Source organism: Peromyscus eremicus, chromosome 9 (assembly GCF_949786415.1).
Source record: "Peromyscus eremicus chromosome 9, PerEre_H2_v1, whole genome shotgun sequence".
NCBI lineage: Eukaryota > Metazoa > Chordata > Mammalia > Rodentia > Cricetidae > Peromyscus > Peromyscus eremicus.
In genome coordinates, this window is record NC_081425.1 from 54,071,047 (window position 1) to 54,095,073 (window position 24,027).

The 24,027-nt window shown below is 46.4% G+C and overlaps 1 protein-coding gene across 1 annotated transcript in view; it reads left to right on the top strand.

Moving 5' to 3' along the window:
- Dock5 (dedicator of cytokinesis 5) overlaps positions 1–24,027 on the top strand; it is a 196,355-nt gene that overhangs the window by 124,687 nt on the left and 47,641 nt on the right. The window contains exons 15-28 of the mRNA XM_059273411.1: positions 816–914; positions 2,507–2,579; positions 3,505–3,608; positions 4,578–4,761; positions 7,869–7,966; positions 8,204–8,293; positions 9,516–9,616; positions 12,770–12,904; positions 15,346–15,457; positions 16,185–16,255; positions 16,774–16,880; positions 19,198–19,334; positions 21,728–21,823; positions 22,522–22,620. Coding sequence (XP_059129394.1) covers positions 816–914; positions 2,507–2,579; positions 3,505–3,608; positions 4,578–4,761; positions 7,869–7,966; positions 8,204–8,293; positions 9,516–9,616; positions 12,770–12,904; positions 15,346–15,457; positions 16,185–16,255; positions 16,774–16,880; positions 19,198–19,334; positions 21,728–21,823; positions 22,522–22,620 — 1,506 coding nt within the window. The remainder of the gene's footprint in view (positions 1–815; positions 915–2,506; positions 2,580–3,504; positions 3,609–4,577; positions 4,762–7,868; positions 7,967–8,203; positions 8,294–9,515; positions 9,617–12,769; positions 12,905–15,345; positions 15,458–16,184; positions 16,256–16,773; positions 16,881–19,197; positions 19,335–21,727; positions 21,824–22,521; positions 22,621–24,027) is intronic.

Sequence of the window (24,027 nt, forward strand, 5' to 3'; positions counted from 1 at the left end):
TTGCTACTCTAAGCTTGGGCACAGTGGCAAAAGTGTCCCAAAGGCCTTGAAAGGCACACTGCCATTACTTGGCCCTGTAGAGCCAACAGACCTGAAGGAGCACTGTGAAGCTAAAGGCAAACATCCTTGGGTGTTGGTCAGTTGATGGTGATTTCCAGTGTTAGTTATTAGGAACCTGTACCTGAGTGGAGTTCTTTTATGGGGAAATGCAGACATTAGTTATAGGCAGAGCCAGAAGGGGCTCCAGGCATGCTGACTTCCAGAGTTCCTTGGACTTTGGCACCTTTCTGGCCATATAAGCAAGGACATCTTAAATTAGACTTCAGAGGGTCAGGAGGCACTGGGTAGCCACAGGAGGCCTCTGTCACTCTCACCTAATTACTTTGGGATCAAAACCTAGACAAGTCAAAGTCTAGGCTCTTAAAGCTCTCTAGATGTCCTGAGATGATGCTCCCCAAATATTCAGTTCTTGTGCATAATTCAACCATTATGTTACTTTAAAAGCAGGAACCTCTATGTTCAGTAAAAACACTGCAATTCATAGCATGCAGTACTTGGGGCTGAGGTTATTGAGGTTGTTGATGTTATGTGCTGTAATGAATGCATGTTGGGTGCAAAGTGCACCTGCTGTGTGTTTAAGGCTGCAGTGAAGTCTCCCAAGGCAATGTGGATGAGCGCTGCTAAGCTCTTCTCAGATCCACTACACCTCTGATTTTGAGTTAATTTTTTCCCTGTTATACATTCAGAAACCTTTTCCTGTAGCCATATTTTTCTTGACCTAGTATCGTCTCCTAATTGTGTCTTTCCAACCAAAGAAAGCCATTCATCCCGGTGCTGGGTACGAAGGCGTCTCGGAGTACAAGTCGGTGGTGTATTACCAAGTCAAGCAGCCTTGTTGGTATGAGACTGTCAAGGTAAGGACTCAGTTTCTAGCTCCTTCAGCTGTTGACTTCAGCTTGTTTAGATTCCTGTCTGTTTTTTAAATCCCAAATCATTCTTACCTTATCTGGAAGTTTCAGATAAGGTGTAGTAAGAGATGAATGGGATGGAATGGGATGGGGGGTAGTGAGAGTATAATCAAAATATATTGTATGAATTTCTCAAAGAACTAATTACTTTTAAAAAGCTGAATTGGTGGTTAAGAGTTCTTTAGAGTGTCTATTTTTAAGAAGTACACCATTCTGAAAGAATATTCTCATTCCTAAATGTATAGAAACTGGAATAGAGAAACTTGTGGCCGTCATAAGGCGGTGGGCTGCCAAGATACTGCAGATAAGCAAAGGTTTCACACTCTGCCATGGGCTCCCTAACGTGTTGTTCTCGTTGGCCCCTGCTCACATGTTCTGGGCATCCTCAGTGTAAGGAAAGGTTTCATGAATTGCGAAGTGCTTTTTAGATCTAGCATCTCCTGTGGGCTCACAGTGGCCTTAACACTAGAAGAACAGGTAGGATATTGGCATGACCTCTTCCCAAAGAAATGGCAGACCCAAGGAAGTGACTCATAAGATCCCAGAGCAACTTGGGGTCACCCTAAAACACATCATGCTGGGCTGCAGCAGCCCCCATTGCCAGATTAGCAGGGTTCTTATGAGGTTTTTAAGCAGAAAATCCAGAGACAGAAACATTGTCCTCGTATCTCAGTGAGGAAGCAGTTATTTTTCACATTCTTCTGTAGTCTGGTTTTTTTTTTTTTTTTTTTAATGGTGCTGTTCATATGAATTTATATTGTGATTTTTTTTTTTTTAAAGATAAGTTCACACTCTGTAATTCTGTCTATCCTAGAAATTGCCGTAAAGTCAGGCTTGCCTTGAACATACAGAGATCCACCTGCTGAGACTAAAAACACACACCGAGGCTCCTGGGTGGATTGTGCTATTTAAAGCTGCTCATCTCAGGCTTTGTGAACTCTTCAGTGCTTTAGATGCTGAGGCTGTTTATACTGTCTCTTTAACTTACTGAACTACTATCAGAAAACCTCTCCACCCTGGTATTTTATCTTGTCTTCTCTCATAGATACTAGTCACCCCTGTATCTGTATGGGACTTCCAGTTGGAAAGGTCCTATGTAGACCTCAAAATCCAGGTCTGGTCCCTCTGAATGCCAGGCACATAATGTGTCTAAACTCTGAAACTATGATAAACAGCAGAATGGTCTCCCTTTGAGATTCTTTCGGCTTGAGAATGGTTGTGTTGAGTGAAGCCTTCTAGCAAGCCTGGGATCTCTGAAGGAACTTGTGCTGAGAGAAGATGGAAGCCAAATCTAAGTCTCTTTTTTTCTCAGAAGAGTTAAAAGGGGGGACTTTGAATGTGGTCACCACAAGCAAAGGGCAAAAGCTTAAAGCAGTAGATGTGCTAATTATCCTGATTGGAACAGTGCAGAATGTTTGCAGAGTCCAGACATCATACTGGACCTCGTAAATGTACATATGGTCCTGGGTCTGAACATTACAGTTGAGGGGAACTGATTCCACATAAGCCCCGCCTTGTGACTCCTCCCCTTTCTGCAGGTCTTCATAGCTATAGAGGAGGTCACACGCTGCCACATCAGATTTACCTTCCGACACAGGTCATCTCAAGAATGTAAGTGTTAAGAGGGCTGGGGCACATTTCCATCTTAAAATGTACTGTCTTCTGCCATGCTTTGTGAATTTGAAAATCTGGAAAAATTGGCAGTTTTAGCTCAGAATTCATAAGGTATTGGGAAAATAGAATAGTGTTTTGTTTTTTGTTTTTGTTTTGTTCTGGGTGCTGGGGATTGAATTCACAGCCCTGTGCATGACAGCTATGTGCTCCATCGTTAAGGTACATGCCTAGCCCTGTACTTTTGTAGCTGCTTATTTTTGATACAGGATCTCAGTATGTAGCCCAGGGTGGCCTCAAGCTTACATTCTTATTGCCTCAGTTTCCCAAGCAGCTGGAGTTATGAGTCGTCAGCTTTAGCTTCATTAAAGAGGTTGAGGCAGGGGGGTTGCTCTGAATGAGTCTAATTTGAAAGCTCTCCCTCCTACTGTGTGGAGAAAGTGTTGGATGGAAAAGGCATGAAGATAGAAGGAAGGGCTTACAGAGGTAAACAGATGGGGTGAGCATGCCTTGGTCTTGGGTAAGAACAGGGCATGGAGAGAGAAAGGGATCAGACTACAAAGATACCTTGGACATGACATTGATTGACAGGGCTGAGATTGGTCAGCACCACAATTCTGGTTTGGATGATTCAGTAGACTGTGGTCTCTTTCATTAGGCAACATAGAAAATAGCCCGTATGTGAAATATCAGACATTCTCAGTTTGGGAGCAGCTATGACATAGACAAACTTACTGTTAACCTGTGTTTATTCTGATATGGTTGACCATCACACACATCCATAGACAAGCTTACTGCTGACCTGTGTTTATTCTGCTATGGTTGACCATCACACACACCCAGAGCAACTGTGAAATTAACCGCCACAGCCATCTCCTCCTGGGGTCCACCCACATGGTTTAGGCATGTATTTCTGTCTTTTCAGCCAGAGATAAATCAGAGCGAGCTTTTGGGGTGGCCTTTGTGAAACTGATGAACACGGACGGCACCACCCTGCAGGATGGGAGGCATGATCTGGTGGTATACAAGGTGACACTCATAGAACCAGACTTCAGAATGGCCCCGTACACACCTGTTCCCTTTGAATGTCATTTTTCAGGCTTTTTTGGGATTTACATGTGAAAACTTCAGAAATCTATTGAAAGTTACATGTGTCTGCCCTCTAAAGTCTAGAGGGTTCCAGGTCATACCTTATTGGTTTTGCACCTCTTGTGGGAGAGTGAGTTGCCTGATTATTGAGTGTTCCAGGAGCATCTCACTGTAGGGCAAAGGGTGTGCCTTGGTCCTGATTAGTGAAGGGCAGGGCCCTTGGTCCTGCTGTCCATCATCCCAATGGCACAGACAGTGAAGGGCTGTGCTTGGCTGGAACCTGATAGGGTATGATAGGATGTGGTTTTCATACCACTGTAACCCAGGTACCATTCCTTTGCTGTCTGGGCCCTGCTGCCTTTCCTTGCTTACTGTTCTGAGCTCTACATCTACTGAGATTTTAGAATTTAAAGTACATGCTGGGAGATCTCAGTTCCCCAGCAGTATTTGGCAGAGGACGGCTGACGCATAGTAGGCAGCTTGTCTAAGTTGTGCCTCACCGATAAACGTTTTCTTGCCTTAGCATGTCTTTGGTCTCTGAATAGTTTCAGAATCCATAGGGAGCTACTTCGTTCTCCATTGGCCCCGTGAAATATACACGTGACCATTTATAAGTTCAAGAGATTCAAACTCAACCTTGTTCTGTAATGCACGTATTCACTTCTGGCAGAGAATAGCTTCTGATTTCTAGTTCACAACTAACTTCTTTACTATTTCATGGTAAAGTTATTTCTTCTGTGACTTCTGTAGGAAGATCATGTCTAAATGCTAGGAGATTATAAATACAATTTGATAAGGTCACACATCCCCTACTAAGAATGACCATGCCCTTCTTGGGGAGGGTATTTCTTACTAGTGTGTGAGAGATGTTGCCCAGTTTCTGGTTTTTCTAACTTGCTTCCCTTGTAGGGTGATAACAAGAAAATGGAAGACGCTAAATACTATCTGACCCTGCCTGGGACCAAGGCAGAGATGGAAGAAAGAGAACTCCAGGCATCCAGAAACCCGTCCGTCTTCACGCCCAGCAAAGACAGCACGAAGGACAGCTTTCAGATTGCCACCCTCATTTGTTCCACAAAGCTCACCCAGAACGGTAGGTGTGGGGACCGCATGGGCACTGATGGTCCTGCTCTGGTCCTCCTAGGCTCCTTGGTTAGACTCATGTTGCTAGACCATGTGGCAGCTGGTCTTCTGAAACAGGATGCTTGGTGGTTGGCTTCCGCCCTCTGCTCCTCCAGCAGTGTGCTACAGTGCTGTAACAGTTACTTCTCCCGGTTCTGGGACGAAATGCTCCACAGAGGCAATTTGAGTAAGGAGAGTTTATTTTGGCTCCGATGCCAAGGGTGCAGCCCGTCACAACGGGGACAGCACCGGAGAGTGGGGCAGCGGGTCACACAGTCGGGAAGCAGAGCGTGATGAGTGCCATTGCGCAGCTTCCCTTCCACCTTCTATGGAGATGGGATGGGGACCCTAGCCTGTGCAGTGATACTGCCCGCATTTTAAGTGGGGCTCCCCACCTCAATTAGTACAATCTAGAAGCTCCCTCACACACATATACTCAGAGGTTCATCTCCTAGGTGGTTCTAGATCCTGTCAAGTTGACAAAATAATTTGCCATCATGAATACTTTTTCATATCAGAAACCCTAAGCACATTCACAAAATGGGTGGAATTCAGAAGTCTCCTGTTACCTTCCATCCAGACATCAAAGATAACACTGGGGGTTTGTTTGTTTGTTTCGTAGATGGACCAGGAAAGTCAGTAATTAGGGATGGATTCTGGCAGTAACCAGTCTCTTGCCCAAACGGGGATGGCAGAGAGCAGATTGTTTCTGTTACCTGCCCCCCCTTTTTTTGACAAACGGTCTCACTATGTAGCCTAGACTAGTAGTGATTCTCCTGTCTCAGCTTCCCAAGTGCTGTGCCAGTAGGTATGAGCCCCCACGCCCAGCAGAGTTCCTCTTTCTCCTGGTTTTCCCCCTTCCGTTGCTCCAGGAAATGAGGAATTTTCCATAAAATCAGCAGCACAGTTTAAATGAGGCGCCATTTTGTTTCTCGGGAAACCTCGGGCATCCGTTTTAACTGCTTATATTTAATGTGGCATTCGATAGCATCAGCAGTCACTCGTTTAACCTGTGCTACATAGAAGGAGCCCTGCTGACCAGTGAGCCCAGAACTTACTGCCCAGGAGTCTTCCTGACCTCAGCAGGTCCGTATCCCAGGAGCTACGCACAGGATCAGGCCTGTGAGCATGAGGCTGACTTTGGTTGGAGCTGGAGAACAGGAGCGCTGTCTTGGGAGAGTGGACTGCAGAGGAAAGGCCCACTCGGGAGTCATCTCCTGGTTGTTCTTTAGAAGGAGTTGGTATTGGGTTGATACTGATGGATCCTGGTTGGCTAGAGAATAAGGGTGGTGTTTCAACTTGGTCCTGTGGCTGTGCTTAACAGAGTGAAGTTCAGAGCTGATCTACATGGGAAGTGAACTCACTTAAGGTAGAAAGTGTCCTTAGCTTCACAGAAGACACAACAAACTTGTGCCAGTGACATAAGCCTGTGTGTGTGTGTGTGTGTGTGTGTGTGGAATAAACCGAGGGTGAAGGTATAGTAGTCACAGAAGTTGGTTGTAACTCCTAAACATTGAACTTGGCACTAGTGAGATGTGCATCAGCACTTATGTGCGAGGATGTTTTCTGATATTTACAATGCGGACACACTGGAAGCAGTCAAAATGGCTGGTGGCTGGAGTCCATTTAAATTTTAGAGTTTAACTGAATAACGAAATGTATGTGGCTACTGAATACTGAGTTTTAAGTCATAGTTAATGCCAGCACTTGGGAGGCAGAGGCAGGCAGATCTTTGTGAGTTCGAGGCCAGCCTGGTCTACAAAGCGAGGTCCAAGAAAGGCGCAAACCTACACAGAGAAACCCTGTCTCAGAAAACAAAAAACAAAAAAGAGTGCCTCTGTCAGTCCCAGCTCTGCAGGGACTTCCCTGTGACTTGGTTTCCCCATCTTTTAAACAAGAATAACAAATAGTACATGTTGACTATCCCTTTTCTGGAATTCTCAGGACTACAAATACTTTGGATTTCAGATTAAAAAATATATATTAGCATACATGGGGTATGTTCTTCTGGGAGAAGTCTAGTTATGAAATTCATGTGTGTCTGCACTGTTAGCTGTCATGTTTAGAACCAGATCAAACTGTGGCTAAAGCCACTCCTGCTGCTGCCCCTCCGTAGTCATGTGACCTAACGCAGGTGTCACAAAGCCTGTTTTCTCCTCTGAAAAACAAAATCCCACAGCACAGTTGTGACGCCAAAGTGAACTGATATGTCTCTATGTTGCCCCTTCCCCGTGACTCTGCCCGGACATGGATATCTATCAGGCAGGAAGTTGGAGACTGGGAGTCTATGCTTACTTTTATAATAATGATGTCATCATTTGAGAAACACGAGTTCCAGTCATTCATCATTTTATGTTCTTGCACATCAGTAGCTGATTGCTTTTCTCCTTTGAGGGACTAAAGAGTGTCACAAGGTTTCCTCTGATTTATATGAGATAATAAATTGCAATAACACCTGAGGTACTTCTTAAATTAGCTACTATGAAGAGCAGTTAACTTTTATTTATTTTTTTATTTTTATTTTTTTTTTTTAAAGATTTATTATTTATGATGTATAGTGTTCTGCCTGCACACCAGAAGAGGGCATCAGATCTCATTACAGATGGTTGTGAGCCACCATGTGGTTGCTGGGAATTGAACTCAGGACCTCTGAAAGAGCAGCGAGTGCTCTTAACCGCTGAGCCATCTCTCCAGCCCCCGCAGTTAACTTTTAAAAATCTTTGTTTGTGTGTAGCAGTGGGTGTTCGTGTGTGTGCAGGCAGGCATGTGCCGCATTACACATGTGTAGGTCAGAGAACACCCTTGGATGTCAGTCCTCACCTTCTGTCTTATTTGAGGCAGGGTCTCTTGTTGGCTACTCTGTAAACCAGGCTGTCTCGTTCTAGGAGCACTGGGGGCTTCAGATACTCCGTACTGCAGCCAGCCTTATGTGGGTCTAGAGATCTGAACTCAGGTCTTTAGACTTGCATGATAAGCACTTTTACCCCCTGAGCTATTTTTCCAGCCTGGCAGCAGTGATCTTTTCTAGAAATTTCTGTAACCATATCTTCTAATATCTGTGGTTTGTGTTCTTCCTAGTGGACCTGCTCGGCTTATTAAACTGGCGTTCCAACTCTCAGAACATTAAGCACAACCTGAAGAAGTTGATGGAAGTGGATGGAGGAGAGATTGTTAAGGTATGCCTATATGTCCGTAGCTGCAAGTATTCCTTACCATGTCACTAATTCAACAATTTCAGTTAAGCCAAGAGGAAATCTAAAACTCAGTATCTACAGGACTAAGTCAGTGTGCCATTCTTACAAAAATCTTTTATTCACATCTCTTCTATTAGAACCCGATGACTCCCCATTTCTTTTTCTACAGCATGTAGCAGGATGAAGCCCCAATAACCTCTCTGTTTCTCTTACCTTCAGTTTTTACAGGATACACTAGATGCACTTTTTAACATAATGATGGAAATGTCAGACAATGAAACGTACGACTTCCTTGTGTTTGATGCACTGGTAAGCGGTTTAACATGTTTTTTAAGTACCATAAATATCGTCAAGCAAAATTCCAAAATTATTCGTGTACATCTCTCTGAGTATTTCTTTAGCCTAAACTCTGAGAAGTCTAATTAGGAACCAAGGTCTTGTCTTCCAAGTCCTTACTTTCTATTTGATCTCACTTTTTTGACACACTTTCACTTTCCCAGTAGGGAAAACAATGGGTTTAATTACGTTAGAGATTGCCAGGCACTTGAACTTCTTTTATCATTCTCTAGTCAAAGCCCAGGAGAAGCCCTTGCTAAGGAACGATGTCAGGGAGGCTGCATTCACCAGTCTGAGATGGATCTTAGTGTCCTTGTGTACCATAGGCAGCCTAGCAGACAAGTTTGTCACACAGTGCTTAAGCCTGTTCTAACAACTGGAATCAGAAGAGGGATGCGTCACAATGGGAAGTGGGAAAGGCAGAGGACGTCCTGTGAACAGGAGGAAGCAGACACACCTAACCCAAGCCTCTTTCCTCACCGCTAAGGGGAGTCTAGGACAGGATTTGACCTGAAAATTGGGGCTGAAGATGTAGATGTGGTGTTTACCAGCATGAGCAAACTGGTCTTTTTAGCAGCGGGACAGGGCATCAGAGCTAACGTTGGAAGATGGAGCCAGGCAATGCAGTCACCATGAACTGAACTCGGTCATGCCCTAGTTTGTGGGGAAAAGAGGCAGACTAGAGACCACGGAGATGAACCCCAGCAGGACAGGCAATCTCAAGTGCCTCTTTTTATACACACTCATCTTTTGTGACCTCCATAGATATAAGGTGACACATAGGGAAGAAATGGGAGACCAAACTCTGACGTTCATGGGGTATTCCTACTCAGCTTGGGGAAAATCTCATGGGAAATTGTGTTAGTTTAGTTAATTCCCACAAACCACTTTCTCCATCTTTCTTCCTGCTTCCTGTGTTCTTCTTTGCCTTAACTCACCTGTGCACCCTTTGTAACATTAGCGTCCCATAGCCAGTGGTGATGGCCTGGATCAGTTTGCCCATAGCAATATGCTGGACTCATATAATCTGTCTATGTTAAATGTGAACCCTAAGACTTCCCTTCAGCGTGGATAGTAGACTAGAAATGCCGCAAACAGAATCAGGAAAGAAAAGGCACCTGGAGGTTAGAGTCTTAGTCCAGGTGGAGCATCTGGGCTGTGCAGTACTGCTGTTAATGCTGGCCACCTTTGGCAGGTCTTCATCATCTCCCTGATAGGAGACATCAAGTTTCAGCATTTTAACCCTGTACTTGAAACCTACATTTACAAGCACTTCAGTGCCACCCTGGCACACGTGTAAGTATGACTCGGGGGACTGGTGTGTTCCTGGGGCTGGATGGACAGTTGAGCAACAGGAGGAGCCCTTCATGCAGTCAGGGAGGCGGGAGGGTGGAACTGGGCCCAAAGCATCTTTGTGGAAAGAGGCCATTTGAATAATGTGTCAGTGAAACAAGGTGTTGGACTTGGTCCTTTCCTTCAGGATAAGGAGATGTTTCTTAAAACCCCAGAGCGTGGGCTGGGGGAATGGGACGGCCAGCAGAGTGCTTGCCGCACAAGTACAAGGCCCTGGGTTGGATCCTCAGGACCCAAGTCAAAAGCCAGTCATGGTGATGTGTGCCTGTGACCCCAGCACTGGAGAAGTGGATACAGGGGGATCCCTGGGGCTTGTTGGCTAGCTAGTTACGTTGAATTAGTGAGCTCCAGGGAGAAACTGTCTCAAAAATTTAAAAGGAGAATGATTATGGAAAACACGTGATGTAGACCTCTGGCTTCAACGTATATGTGCTCACACCCATCTGTATGTACATACGTACACATGTGCAAATGCATGTATGCACACAAAACCAAGAAGATAAAACCCAAGGGCATACAATGGGGAGATGGAGACAGGCACAGAAGCAGATGACTGTAGCTAGAGTTTTCCTGCCTGGCCCACAGTCAGGACAAATCTCTCTCACCTGCCAGTCCCACAGCCACTCAGACCCGACCAAATAAACACAGAGACTTATATTGCTTACAAACTGTATGGCCGTGGCAGGCTTCTTGCTAACTGTTCTTACAGCTTAAATTAATCCATTTCTATAAATCTATACCTTGCCACGTGGCTCGTGGCTAACCGGCATCTTCACATGCTGTTTGTCATCATGGCGGCTGGCAGTATCACTGACTCAGCCTTCTACTTCCCAGAATTCTTCTCCTCCTTGTCCCGCCTATACTTCCTGCCTAGCCAATGGCCAATCAGTGTTTTATTTATTGACCAATCAGAGTAATACATTTGCCATATAGAACATCCCACAGCAGATGACCAAACTCAGGAGCTTCTGAATCAGATGTCAGTGAGATGGATGTGAGGCACCAAGGGGGTCCAACAATGAACTAGGCAAAAGCAAGCCTGGTAGAAAGGCCGCACCCTCAGCCCTTCCCCACAGTGCTTTGGGGAACTGAGTGCTTGTAGGACGTTAGGAGCTTTGGTTATTCTCCTTTTACCCACGAGGCAGTAGTTTGAACCTTTTGCACAGAGCAGCCTTCTTTCAGTGTGCCATTTACGGCTCGCTGCCTAGAGGAACCAACCTGCTGTGTCTACTCGGCTTCCCCACTGCAGTCCTCAGCTCCCATGTGACCCGACAACCCCAGCTCATGAATTCCAGTTACTGTGCTGAGTGATGGGACCTATCACGACAGGAAGGTAGCTGGGACTGGTTAACTGTGCTCTGGACAGTGGCTCATGCCATGTCACGTTGACTACTGCTGTCCGATGTGTCAGGCCAGATCATTTGTGTTTTCTACACCAACCATTCATAAAGATGCAGGACCACAAGTCCTACAAAGGGGATGTTACACAACATGCTCATCAGCTAGCCTTAGGATCAGTGAGTGCCTCGTGGGTCGAGAAGGCAGCAGACACACCAGCATTTGGTGTATGTCCACCAAGCACCTTGACCTTCCAAGGGGTCAGCGGCTACAACTAAGATAGTTGTAGATTATGAAACTGAGCCCAATGAGGCTCCATGGCAAACTTGAATTCCTGATTCTCCTGCCTCTGCCACCCAGGAGCCGCGATGACAGATTCTCACTTTTTCACCTGTCTCCTAAGGGAATTTTCAATAGCCAGGAATACAAGACCGTAACTCAGCACATAGACGAGGCCAGTAAGGAGCTCAGGGTCAGACACATACCCTGCCAGTGAGTAGCCAGTTAGCACTCTTCTGCCTGCTGGGTTTATTTGCAGCACTTGATCAATTCTTCATGTTTCCCTTGGATTTGTGGGCGAATTTGGGGGAAGGGAAAGAGAAAGGGAGGGATTGATTTTAAAACAAAAATAATTGAAATATAAGTGCCCTCAAAGTCCGAGTTACCCTGGCACCATGGTGTTGGGGAGATGATTCAGTCCATAAAGTGCTTGCTCAAGGCTGAGGATCAGAGTTAAGTCACCAGAGTCTAAGTAAAGAGGAGCATTGTGGCACACATTTGTAATCCCAGTGCTAGGAAGATGGAGCATGTACATATAAAATAATAATAAAATGTAAAACTATGTAAAATCCCAGATGTTTGTCTATTGGCATGTTCAGAACAGTGGTTGATACAGAGTCAGAGTGAGTCCACTTTTCTCATCAGTGAAGATTCCATCTGGTGCCATTTCAAATGGTTGGGGCAGGCTGGAAGGAATTAGCTTAGGCAACTGCCACAGGCAAGCATCATCTGTCTTTCACGGGGTATTGGAAGATGTCTGCTTTAAATGCCAGAAAAATAAAATAATCCCAGTAAAGTGAATCCTCTTAACTCTTGGATTCCCCTTTCCTCCTTTTCATGTATTTGTATATGTGATGTGCCTGTGTGCATGTATATGGGTGTGTGCACAAGCGCGTGCATGTATGTATGTGTGTTTGTGTGTGTACTTGTGTGTGCTCATTTGCATTTGAAGGCCCAAGGCTGATGTCAGCCATCTTCCCAGGTCACTGCCCCAAACTTGTGGATGTAGCTAGTTTAGTTAGATGACTTGCTTCCCAGACCCAGTCTCTGCCTTTGAGCACTGGATTACAGGTGAGCCACCAGACCCACCTGGCATTTCCTTGAGTTCTGGGGATCCAAACTCTAGTTCTCACATTTGCTGCTTGAATAGCAAGTGCTTTAATGGCCAAGCCGTCTCCTGGCTCCTGCTCTATCATCTCCCGAGCCCTCTTTTCACCTCCATCAATAGAAACTTGTGCCTTGAGGTATCGATTCCTCCTAAGTTTTCCCAGTATTTCCAAGAAGAGGGCAAGTGTCAAAGCTAGACAGACATGGAAACAAAACAGCAGTCAGTCTGCCTATTGAGGGCGTATTTGAGAGGGTGGACTTGGAAGCTAGGCCTTACACTTCCCAGTTTACATCCATCCCTTTCTGTGTCGCATACCCCAGGGCTTGAGCACAGTGTTGCCCTTGACAATGTTGCTTTCTTACCATTTTTAGGAAACTCTCCAAGGTACTAAACTTTTATGTGGCTAATGCTGACGACCCTAGCAAGACGGAATTGCTCTTCGCTGCCTTGAAAGCCTTGAAGTACCTGTTTCGATTCATCATCCAGTCGCGAGTGCTCTACTTGAGGTAATGGTCCCAGTAACAGGATGCTGCTGGTACTCACCTAGATCCCCGTGTTCCTCATGCTCATTTGTATTCAGCTTTGCGAGCAGTTGATTGGTCATAGGGTAAGCAAACTCCAGGTCTTTGGGGGGTGAAGGTAGAGGTGGATAAGGAGACCACTGGAGAAGGTCCACGGGAGGTCCTTCTGCAACCAGGACTCATAAGTGTAAATGGCTCAATGTGCTACTTGCTCTAGAAGTCTTGATTGGTGACGATGGCCTTAGATAGACAGGTCTTGTGACAAGCCAGGAGCTTGGGTCTAATCCAAGTGCGGAGGCAGCACTAGGAGAGTTTGATTAATGAGATACTAAACTCCGGCTTTTCAATGATCATCTCACTTCCTGTGTGGAAGAACGTAGACTGTGTAAGGCTGAGAATGAAAGTGAGTCACCACTGATAGGCTGCTCAAGGGTGAGACACTGAGGCTCTGCAAGTGGAGGGGGCGGGGGTTGATTCAGGAGGAAGAGCTGATTGGCTGTTGTAGGACTTCATGGGGCAGCAGTAGACAGGGAAGGGCCCTACACCACCTTGAGGTTGGACTGGGCAGTGATGGCTGATGGCGTTCGCTAAAACAAGAACTGTTGAGCTGAGTAGAGAAATGAAACGTGTTCCCTTGGTTGATTTTGAGCAGCTTTGGGATTAACTTCGAGGTCTTTTCTTTTTCTTTGTGTGTGTATGTGGTACATGTGTTTGTACATGCATGTGCAACCAGGACAGACATATGGAGGCCAGAGGACACTGAGTGGTCCTCTGTCACTTCTGCCATATTCCCTTAAGATGGAATCTTACTGAGCTTGGAGCTCACTGGTTTTTGGCAAGCCAATAGTGATCCTCCTGACTCTGCCCCGCCCCCAGCCCCCAGTGGTGGAGTTACAAGCTCATGTGGCCAAGCCTGGCTTATTACATGAGTGCTAGAGATCTGAACTCAGGTCCCATGCTCACCCAGCAAGTGATCTTACCTACTAAACCATCTCCCCACCCCAAGTTCTTTTCTAAGTCTTTCAATGAGTGTATCGAAAACTACGAATTATCACCTGGCTTAATAACGTTTCCCAAGGAGTTCACATTCTTGGTTACTGTATTCCTTAACCAGGATGTTAAGGACTAGAAGCAGTTACAGGTTTCCAGTTTTGGGAGGATTTTGGGATATTTGAAGACGTATAATAAGGTATCTTAGGGGTGGGACTGGAATCCAAACACAAAGTTCTTCTGTTTTCTGTATGCCTCGTGCACATAGCCTCAAGGTGGTTTTATACAATTTCCATTGCGTGTACATTTTTACTGACCCCTCATGTGAGGTCAGATAGGGAAGTTTCTACTCATGGCTTCATGTCAGCACTCATAAAAGTTTTGGAGAGTTTTTAGATTTGGGGTTTTTAGAAAGAGATCAGTCAGTGGGTTCAGGTGAGTGGAGGAGACTAACATAAATATAGATAGATAGATAGATAGATAGATAGATAGATAGATAGATAGATAGATCTGTATATATATATATATATATATATATATATATATATATATATATATATGAGTACACCCGTGCTTGAGTGTGTTCATATATTCTGCATCTGTCAAACCTCCCCTGGAACACTTGGTGGAGTTGCTATCAATGACCATGCACAAGTTCTGCTCTTTGGGATGTCTATGGGGAAACTAGCCAGAGACCTTCTAGTATGTACTTCGGTAAAACAACCCACTTCTGAGTTGATGGCACCTGTCTTAGGAAGACAAGCAGAATACTTTAATCAAGGCACATCCTGGTCAATGATGTTCAAGGCACGGTAGAGCAGGGCAGCAGCAATCAGGGATGTACAGTGGAGAAAGCTTACAACAACTGGGGTTTGTAGGCTAGGCTGGGGAGCTTCTCCACAGTACCTGTGGCCTCAGCTCAGTGCAAGACTCAAAGGCATGAGACAGTGGAGAGGAAGGGAGGAGGGGGAATCTGGAAGAGAGTGTGCAAGGCTGATTTAGATACTAGCAGAATCTGCTCTGGGGGCCTACACCCCCTGTTCTTGCTCATGAGCTGAGGACGGCAGCCATGCCCACTCACTTGCTACCTCTGCACAGTGACTTGCTGCTCTTTTCCCTCCTGCCAGCAGTGCCCACAAACTGCCCGAGCCAAATGCTTCTCCAGGCTGGAGCCCTCCATTCAGCAACAGCTGGCAGTCCTGGTTAGCCAGCTCTAAACCGTGGGTTAGGACTGTACCTACAGATGACCGCTTTGCTCTTTTCAGGGTCTTGATGTCTTTTCAGTCTGTTGGGTTGACTTTTGGTCCCATTAAAAACAGTCCTGGGGTTGCCCCCATGAGCTGTCTCTGCACAATTAGAGATGGTGACCAGCAAGGCACTGACCTCTAGTGTTGTTTTTTGAGACCACAAGTCTACTGTAAATTCTTTCTTATTAGATTTTATGGTCAGAGTGAAGATGGAGATGAATTCAACAACTCGATCCGCCAGTTGTTTCTTGCTTTCAACACGCTCATGGACAGGCCTCTAGAAGAAGCGGTCAAGATCAAGGTCAGCCTGGCGACCTTGTGGGTGACCCCCCCCCCTTGAAGACCCCTCCCGAAGACGTGACGTGGTGGGAGGGAGAAGTGTAGTGTGCTCATAGAGAGCTGGAGAGGCATAGTAGAACGGGCAGAAGTAGAGGAGAAGTGGGTGAGGCTGTGACTGTTAGGTTGCTTGCCTGGCCTGCTTGAGGCTCTGGGTTCTAGCCACAGCATTGCCCAAAACAAGCACACAATCAAAGTAAATATGTCCACGTTTTAACTTTTACATGCATTTGTATCCGCAAATGTCAGCTCACCAAAGACAGACTTCCCTTTTAGACTCCGCTTGAGTGGCTGCTGTAAGTCCTGCTTGACCCCTTGATTTTAGCAAACTGATCCCCCTGGCTGTCACAGGTGGCAGTTCATCTTCTCTGTCACCACCTCTTCCCCCACCCCCACCTCCGCCCACCTCCTTCCAGAAATGCAGAGTCACCAGCAGCAGCAGCTTTTACAAACTGTGAAGTATGTAGTCCTTGAGGGCTCCAGTTTGTTACTATTCCTTCCTTGCCTTCCATGGTGACCTGGTGGGAGAAACTTGAATTACCTCCAAAAAAAAAAAAATGTGCTGTAAATACACATGGTCTTTTCGGAATGAAGACCAGGGCCTGGGCCTCCTGCATTTTCAGAAGGAAGCTGGGGGGAGGTCATTCCATTTTTTACTTCCTTGGCACTGACTGACTTCATGCTTCTTACAGGGGGCAGCTTTGAAGTACCTTCCTAGCATAATCAACGACGTCAAACTGGTGTTCGATCCCATGGAGCTCAGGTGAGTAGCAGAATACTATTTGTATCTCAGAACTAACAGGGGCAGCCCAATGCTGGGCAGAGGCTGGCTGCTACACACGCTTGGTTCTAACAAGTGTTAAGGGAGCACCTGTTGGTGCTCTGTTCTGTGGAAGAGAGAAAAGAACGCACAAAGCGGGCCCTGGGAAGAGACTTGCACTCTCCGTGGGAAAAGAAGCTGTGCCAAAGAAAGGAGCCTAGGAAGGCAAAGTACGGTGGCCCTTAGAGAGGAGGTTGCTAGAAATGGCATTTTGCGGTAGCTGAGAATTGAGGTGGAAGTGATGGCGATTGTGGGTGTGCTAGGCTCTCAAGGGCCAAGTCAGTCCTAAGGGAGAACCCTCTGGGGACAGGAATGTTCCCAGAGACACTCTCAAATCGAGTCTGAGGTCATCCATGAGTTTTCCGGGTCATCCTCCTGCTCAGCTCTCAGACTGGAGATGTGCCTAAGGATGTCTTTTGCCTGGCCAGGTGAGCACACTGACCCTGCAGCTTCTCTTCCAGCGTGCTTTTCTGCAAGTTCATTCAGAGCATTCCCGACAACCAGTTGGTCCGGCAAAAGCTTAACTGCATGACCAAGATAGTGGAGAGCAGTCTTTTTCAGGAGGCAGGTAAGGAAGTCTCCTCCCTCAGAACCTGCAGCATTTGGGGAAGAAGATGTCAGAAGCCTTCCACTTGACCACATGTGTGCCAGAGTGGTTTACTGCGGAGTTACGGCAAGCATTGCTGTGTTTGGTACTTACTCCTCTGTTCTCTGGTTGGTCGCGCTCCGATTAGATTAGTTGATTTTAACAAGTGACACCTCTCTTTAAATCGAATATAACAGTGTGTTTGCAGCACATCTCAGTGATATTTATTGTATTCACAAAAGACGACTGAAAAAAAAACATCAACAAATAAGCTTATCAATGAAATTTTATAAATGAACTGTTAAGAAGAGCAGGAAGGAGATCCCCCAGGTTCCCCCAGTCCAGGCTGACATCTGTGATAGGCAGCGCTCACCTGCCTGTGTTTTGTTGCCCTGTTCTATTTAATTGGAGTTTGGTAAGAGCAATACCCTTGGCAGGTTGCTGGTTCTTTATATATATATATATAAAGAATAATAAACATATATATATGTTTATTTATTTTTGTTTTTTTAGGACAGGGTTTCTCTGTGTAGCCCTGGCTGTCCTGGAACTCACTCTGTAGACCATGCTGGCCTTGAACTCAGAGATCCACCTGCCTCTGCCGCCTGAGTGCTGGGATTAAAAGTGTGCGCCACCACTTCTAGCCCATTTTGCTGGGCCTTAAGGACCTCTTGGGAAAGCAGATTAAGAGGCTGAAGTTGGTTTAATCTTTCCTTTTTATCCCCCCCCCCCGCCCCGTGTGTGTGTGTGTGTGTGTGTGTGTGTGTGTGTGTGTGTGTGTGTGTACATGCAAGTGCCCAAGGAGGCCAGAAGAGGTGCCTGATCCCCTAGAGCTGGAGTGACAGGTGGTTGTGAGCCTCCTGACATGGGTGCTGGGAACCGGATTCAGATCCTCTGGAAAAGCAGCGGGAGCTCTCTAATTGCTGGGCCGTCTCTCCAGCCTGGTGTACTATCTCTGATAGTTACTATTGTTTCTTTCCCTTTTCACTGAAATAGTTTTCTCTCTGCAGTGCAGGCTGACCTCAGACCCTAGCTCTTCCTGTCTACGTATGAGTGCTAGGATTGTACGCATGCACCACCACACCCAGCTAAATAGTTCTTTTCTTTTTATATTTTTACATTTTATTTGTTGTTGGTGGTGGTGGTGATAGTGTGTGTGTGTGTGTGTGTGTGTGTGTGTGTATGTGTGTGTGTTTGTGTGTGTATACATGCATGCACATGCACACTACCATACATACATAGAGATCAGAGGAACTTATCCAAGTCAGTTCTCTTCTTCTGTTATGTGTGTTGTGGGGATCAAATTCAGGAGCCATCTCGTCAGTCTCCAGTTAGACAGGTCTCGTTGGGGGCAGTAGAACCACTGTGACAGTCACTTTTATAGTGTCTGGAGAGCTTAGAGTCATCGTAATAAAGTACCGTCCTGGTGGAGATTCCAGGAGAAAGACATAGGAAGTGACGCTCTCCATAGACCACACGTCCACAGAGACGTCCACAGAATGTGCTTGTGACGTACAGGGAAGCCTGTGTTCACAGGAATTTGATAGTTAATTGTCTTTGTCAAGTGCAAACATTTCTGAGAATATGGCTGTCTTTGTTTTTCTCTATTTCCCGTGACTTCATGCTCATGTTGGCCTTAAAACAAAACTAAAAGAACAAACTGGAGGGGTTGATGGTGTAGAGCATGTGCCCAGCGTGTGGGAAGCCCTGGCTTCAGTCCCTAGCACCCAATATCAAAAAAATAAAAATTTTAAAACAGAATTAGAAATGGGGAGCCGATAGGCTGAGGAGATAGCTAAGTAGTTAGGAGCACTTGCTGCTTTTGTGGAGAACCCAGGTTCAATTCCTAGTACCTACATGGCAACTCACAACCATCTGTAACTCCATGTCTAGGAGATATGATGCATTCTTCTAGCCTCCATGGGCTCCTGCATGCATTTGGTACACATGAACTCAAGCAAACACACACACACACACACACACACACACACACACACACACACAAAAGCTAGAGAAATTGTTATATAATTCACTCACTGTTAAGGCTTAAGCGTCCGTCGCAGCCATCGAGGGAGAGTCCCTCCCATCCATCCCCAGCACTGAAAATGGAAAGAATGTGGTCAATGCTCACATCTGCCTTGGGTGGGAGTTTCTTAAACTATGAACTCCAGGGACGAGATTGAAGCTTCATGCCGAAGTCCATGTGCTCTGCTGGCTGGGCTGGCTGCAGGGGTTGCAGAGGGAGCTCGTGGGTCTGGGGGTAGCCATGCTCTGTGAGCCATTTTCTGTTCTTCTTCAGAGTGCAGGGAGGTGCTGCTTCCACTACTGACAGACCAGCTCAGTGGCCAGCTGGACGACCACTCAAGCAAACCCGACCATGAGGCGAGCTCACAGCTCCTAAGCAACATACTAGAGGTGCTGGACAGGAAGGATGTGGTGAGTCCGGTCATCCTCTATGGCCTGAGGCTCTGCCGGTCCCTTTGCCCCCAACAGGAAACTCTGTGGCCTTCCTCCTCTCAGGCAATGCAGGAGCACTAAGGGGGTAGAGCAAGCTGTGTCCTTTTCAGAGTGGACTAAACACGCCGTACCTCACATTAGAGCCAGAGACAATCAAATGGCTTAGTGTGAGGGCCCTCACTGGGGGATTTTCCTAGTTGGCTTACCACTGAGGTCACTGGCAGTGCTGTTACGGACTCTTTAAGTTGGTCAGGCATGGTAGTGCACACTTTAATCCCAGCACTCAAGAGGCAAAGGTAGGCAGGTCTCTGAGGTCGAGGCCAGATTGATCTACCTAGTGAGTTCCAGGCCAGACAGGGTTGCTTTGGTAAGACTCCATCTCAGGATCCAAACGAACAAACAAGAGAGTCTTATTTAAGTTCATGGGCTGGGAAGATGGCTGGGTGAGTCCAGAGCTTGCCATGTAAGTATGGGGACCTGAATTTAGGTTTCCCAACACACATGTAAAATCTGAACATGGTTGCACATATGTATGTGTGACCCCAGCACTGTCAAGTACAGGCAGGCGTTCCCCCAGGGGCTCACTAGTCAACCAGTTTAGACAAAATAGTGATCTGTAAGTCCAGTGGGAGGACCCTAACTCAGCAAATAAGGCAGTGAGAAGGAGAAAGGCAGTGGCCTCCACACGCACAGGCACACCCCGCCCCCCACGTACACACAGGTTGATGTTTTTGGTGTTCTCTGTGAACACCCCAGCCCCACCTCTTGAAAAAAAGGGAGCTGGCCCTGCCTGGATTTCCTGTGTGCAATGTTCAGGCCCCATTGGAGATGCTGGGAAAGTTCACAGAGTGTGTTCTCTTGAGCACTGATGGTACAGAAGGAAAAGAATCTCACTTATCTAAATGGCAAGCTGTGTTCCCCATGATGGTTGCTGGGGGCAGGGGTTCCCACAAGGCAAAGACCGCATATGCTTTTTGGCCTGTGATTCTTAGCAGTTTCTTTAGATTCGACTCTACCAAAGGACACAAAAGATACTCATACTTTATCTCACAGCCAACTCGGACTTCATTTGACTAGGTCAACCGTGGCCCAGTCGCCCACCTTATCCCAGCTTGTCAGTCCTGTGGGTGCCTTTGTATTTCTGCTATACCAGCCTTGGCCCCAGAAGCATGTGAAGATACTGTTGTCTTCTCTGATTAAGCCCTATATTTCTCTTTTCCATATCCTTGGGCCCCAGTAGTTCACATACTGTTTGTACAGTTCATTTGATATTTATTCATGATAGATAATCCTTCCTCCTTTATCCTTACACATACCTGTAGAAACCACATTATAAAGTTGAAAACGTTTTGCCAGTAGTCATGTGACCGGGAATTTGGTTCCTAACCAAGAACTTAGTAGCAGATAAAAACATGTGACCAGTCATGTTGTATACATAGCATTTTTTAAAAAGTGACTCTTACTGTGGCAGCTCATACAAGGCCTGCCCACAGGGACAAGCCAAGCAGGGTCCTGGCACTGAGAGGGGTAAGTGGACCTATGGGCTCCCACCCCCAACCAAGAAACTGCAATTGATACCATTGACAAAAGAAAAATGGATGCCCTGATGTCAGCTACGGGAAGGGAAGGAATTAGAGCATGCACATGTATTCAGCGCCATTTTGTGTTAGTACAGTTGAGTCCAATAAGAGCACTGTCACCTTCCTCCATTCACAGTGATGAAAACTAAAGATCAGTGAAGTGGAACAATGGCTCAGAGTCACATGTGACTGTTAGGACATTAAGTTCTAGAGTGATGATGCCTAGTCTTCTGTAACACACCATAGAGTTGGGAGCCTTAACAGAAGTCTAGTTCCTGGAAGTTCTAGAAGCTGAAAGTCTGAGGTCAGGGTGTCAGTGTGATTGAGCTCCGCTGAGGACACTCCTCAAGGCTCGAGGATGGCCACCCTCTCCCTGAGTGCTGCTGTGGTCTCTAGTCCATGAATACATGAAACAATGGGCAGAGAGTATAGAGTAAATGTGTACGTCCCCCAAACCCAGAGTCTCTTCTAATAAGGGCACTAATCCTGTCAGATCAAGGCCCCACCCTCGTGACTTTAATTACCTCCCAGAGGTCCTCTGATATTATAGGGTGTTAGGGTTTTAATACTTGTAATGAGAAGGAATCACCAACATTTATTGCACAACAGACCCCTAACCTTGAGATTTGTTTTTGGGGGGTTCTCTTTGTTTTTAGTTTTTGGGTTTTTTGCCCCTACACAAAAGCAACGTTTTCTTTCACTTCCCGCGCATATGCCTGCCTGTCCAGGGTACTCCTCATCTGCTCTTCATCCTTAGCTGGGAATGACGTCACAGCTGTGTTTCTCCTGCAGGGCCCCACTTCATCGCACGTACAGCTGATCATGGAGAGGCTGTTGAGAAGGATCAACCGGACTGTGATTGGGATGAGCCGACAGTCTCCTCACATTGTGAGTCTCCTGGTAGCCCACATTGCACAAGGTCTCACTCCATTCCACCAGTGGCTCGGCACTGAACCCATGTTGCCCGCCGGCCTCCCCCCATATCATATCATAGTTCTGAGTTCTAAACATATCTCAGCTTCTACACGAGCTTTCTGCCCCAGGTTGGATTGGATTTCCTTCAGGAAAAGCAGCCACCAGGCCCTTTTAGTTCAAGGAAAAAAGCAGCTGTCATTCAGAATTTGTGATCATTGCCGGGCGGTGGTGGCGCACGCCTTTAATCCCAGCACTTGGGAGGCAGAGCCGGGCGGATCTCTTGTGAGTTCGAGGCCAGCCTGGGCTACCAAGTGAGTTCCAGGAAAGGCGCAAAGCTACACAGAGAAACCCTGTCTTGAAAAACAAAAACAAACAGAACCCACAAACTAGTTTATCCTAACTGGTAACCTAGTTGAGATCTTAATGCCCCTACACCTAGAGGGATCCAGAAGTCATGGCTGTTGGTGGGATGCCTAGGGCTCCGGTTTCCTAGCTCACACTAGGATGTGCTTGGAGCCAAATTGCAAAACACATACGTGCCTTTAGACCTTTGGAAGTAGTGTTTCCAGTTCTAAGTGTCTTTGTAGAGCGCAATGGGTAGAAAACCCCCAATCTATGATGCCCAAAGTCTGTCTTCATCAGGAGCCTTGACTCAGTTTCTCTCCTTGCAGGGCAGCTTCGTGGCTTGCATGATCGCCATCTTACGACAGATGGAGGACAGTCACTACAGCCACTACATCAGCACCTTCAAAACCAGACACGACATCATCGTAAGTTGTCGGCTCTGGGCCTCGGCAATGCTAAAGTGGGTGTTCGCTTTTGAGACAGTTCTTGTCGTGTAGCCCAGACCAACCTCAAACTCGTGATCTGCCCGCCTCATCTCCAGAGCGACGCTAGACCCCTCTGAAACTGTCTTATATTGAATGACCAGTAACTGAGGCTGAGCATCATGAGTTCAAGGCTCCCTTCCCGACCACTACAGTGTGAATAGCTGTCCATAGAGGGCACAAGAAGGAGTTGATGCTTACTTCAACTTGATAGAATTTAAACAGGAGTTCGACAGCCGTACTAAATGACCATCACGTGTGGACTTAGTGTGGGCCCTTCTTCTGAAACACTTAGGACATCTTTTTGCTCTAAAAAGTTTGTGTCTCATTTAAGAGGAGATGTTGGTTCCTGGCACCGTGCACGGAATCTCCGAGGCTGAGTGTACTGGTTCCTCAGAGTGTGGTTAGCCGTTGTCTCTTTCAGGAGGAAGTTAGCAGAGGTTGCCCCTCTGCCCCTCACAGCGTTTGGAAATGATTTCCTGTTGCTTTCAAAAGAAAAGTTGTTTTCATAGTTTCTATAAGCATGCATCTAAGGTCTCCAGGGAGACCTTAGTGGAATTAATCTGTTGGTAAAGACGTTCTCTGATGTGGGCCAGGCATGGGCTGGATTAGCAAACTGATGCTCTGATGCTTCCAGCCATCTATGTGTAGCTCACTCTTCCTTATGCTCTAGATCAGAGGTTCTCATCCTGTGGATCGTGACCCCCTTTGTGGATCACATATCAGATATCCTGTATATCAGATATTTATATTACGATTCATCACAGTAGCAAAATTACAGTTATGAAGTAGCAATGAAATAATTTTATGGTGGTGGGGGGGGTCACCACAACATGAGGAACTGTATTAAAGGGTCACAGCACTAGGAAGGTTGAGAGCCACTGGTCTGGATTTTTCTACTTTCCACCCTCACCATATTGAGCATGCGTGACCGGCATGCCAAGATGGATGCAGTTCTTCACACACACACCCCATCCTCCTTTCTACAATGTCCACATGGTATAGATAAAAGAAGAAAATGGGAGGAATTTATCATTGTTAGTCCAACACTGGCCTTCATAGTGTTGGTCCACGTGACTTAAGCGGAGAGCTCAAGTCGAGGCAGTGTGGTTCAGGAGTCAGCCATACGTGGATGTGTCTACAGTGACCCAATGCAAGAGGATGCAGTCCGAGGATGGGGGTGGTAAAGGCCGCTGAAGCAGCTATGTGCGCTCCTTCAGGGCAGATGGTGTAGCAGATAACACATGTTTGAACTATGACCATGCTGAGCTCTTCTGTGAAATTTGAAACAAGCTACTTAATCTTGCTGAGACGGTTACCTCATCCTTAAGATCCTGGCTACATGGAGGA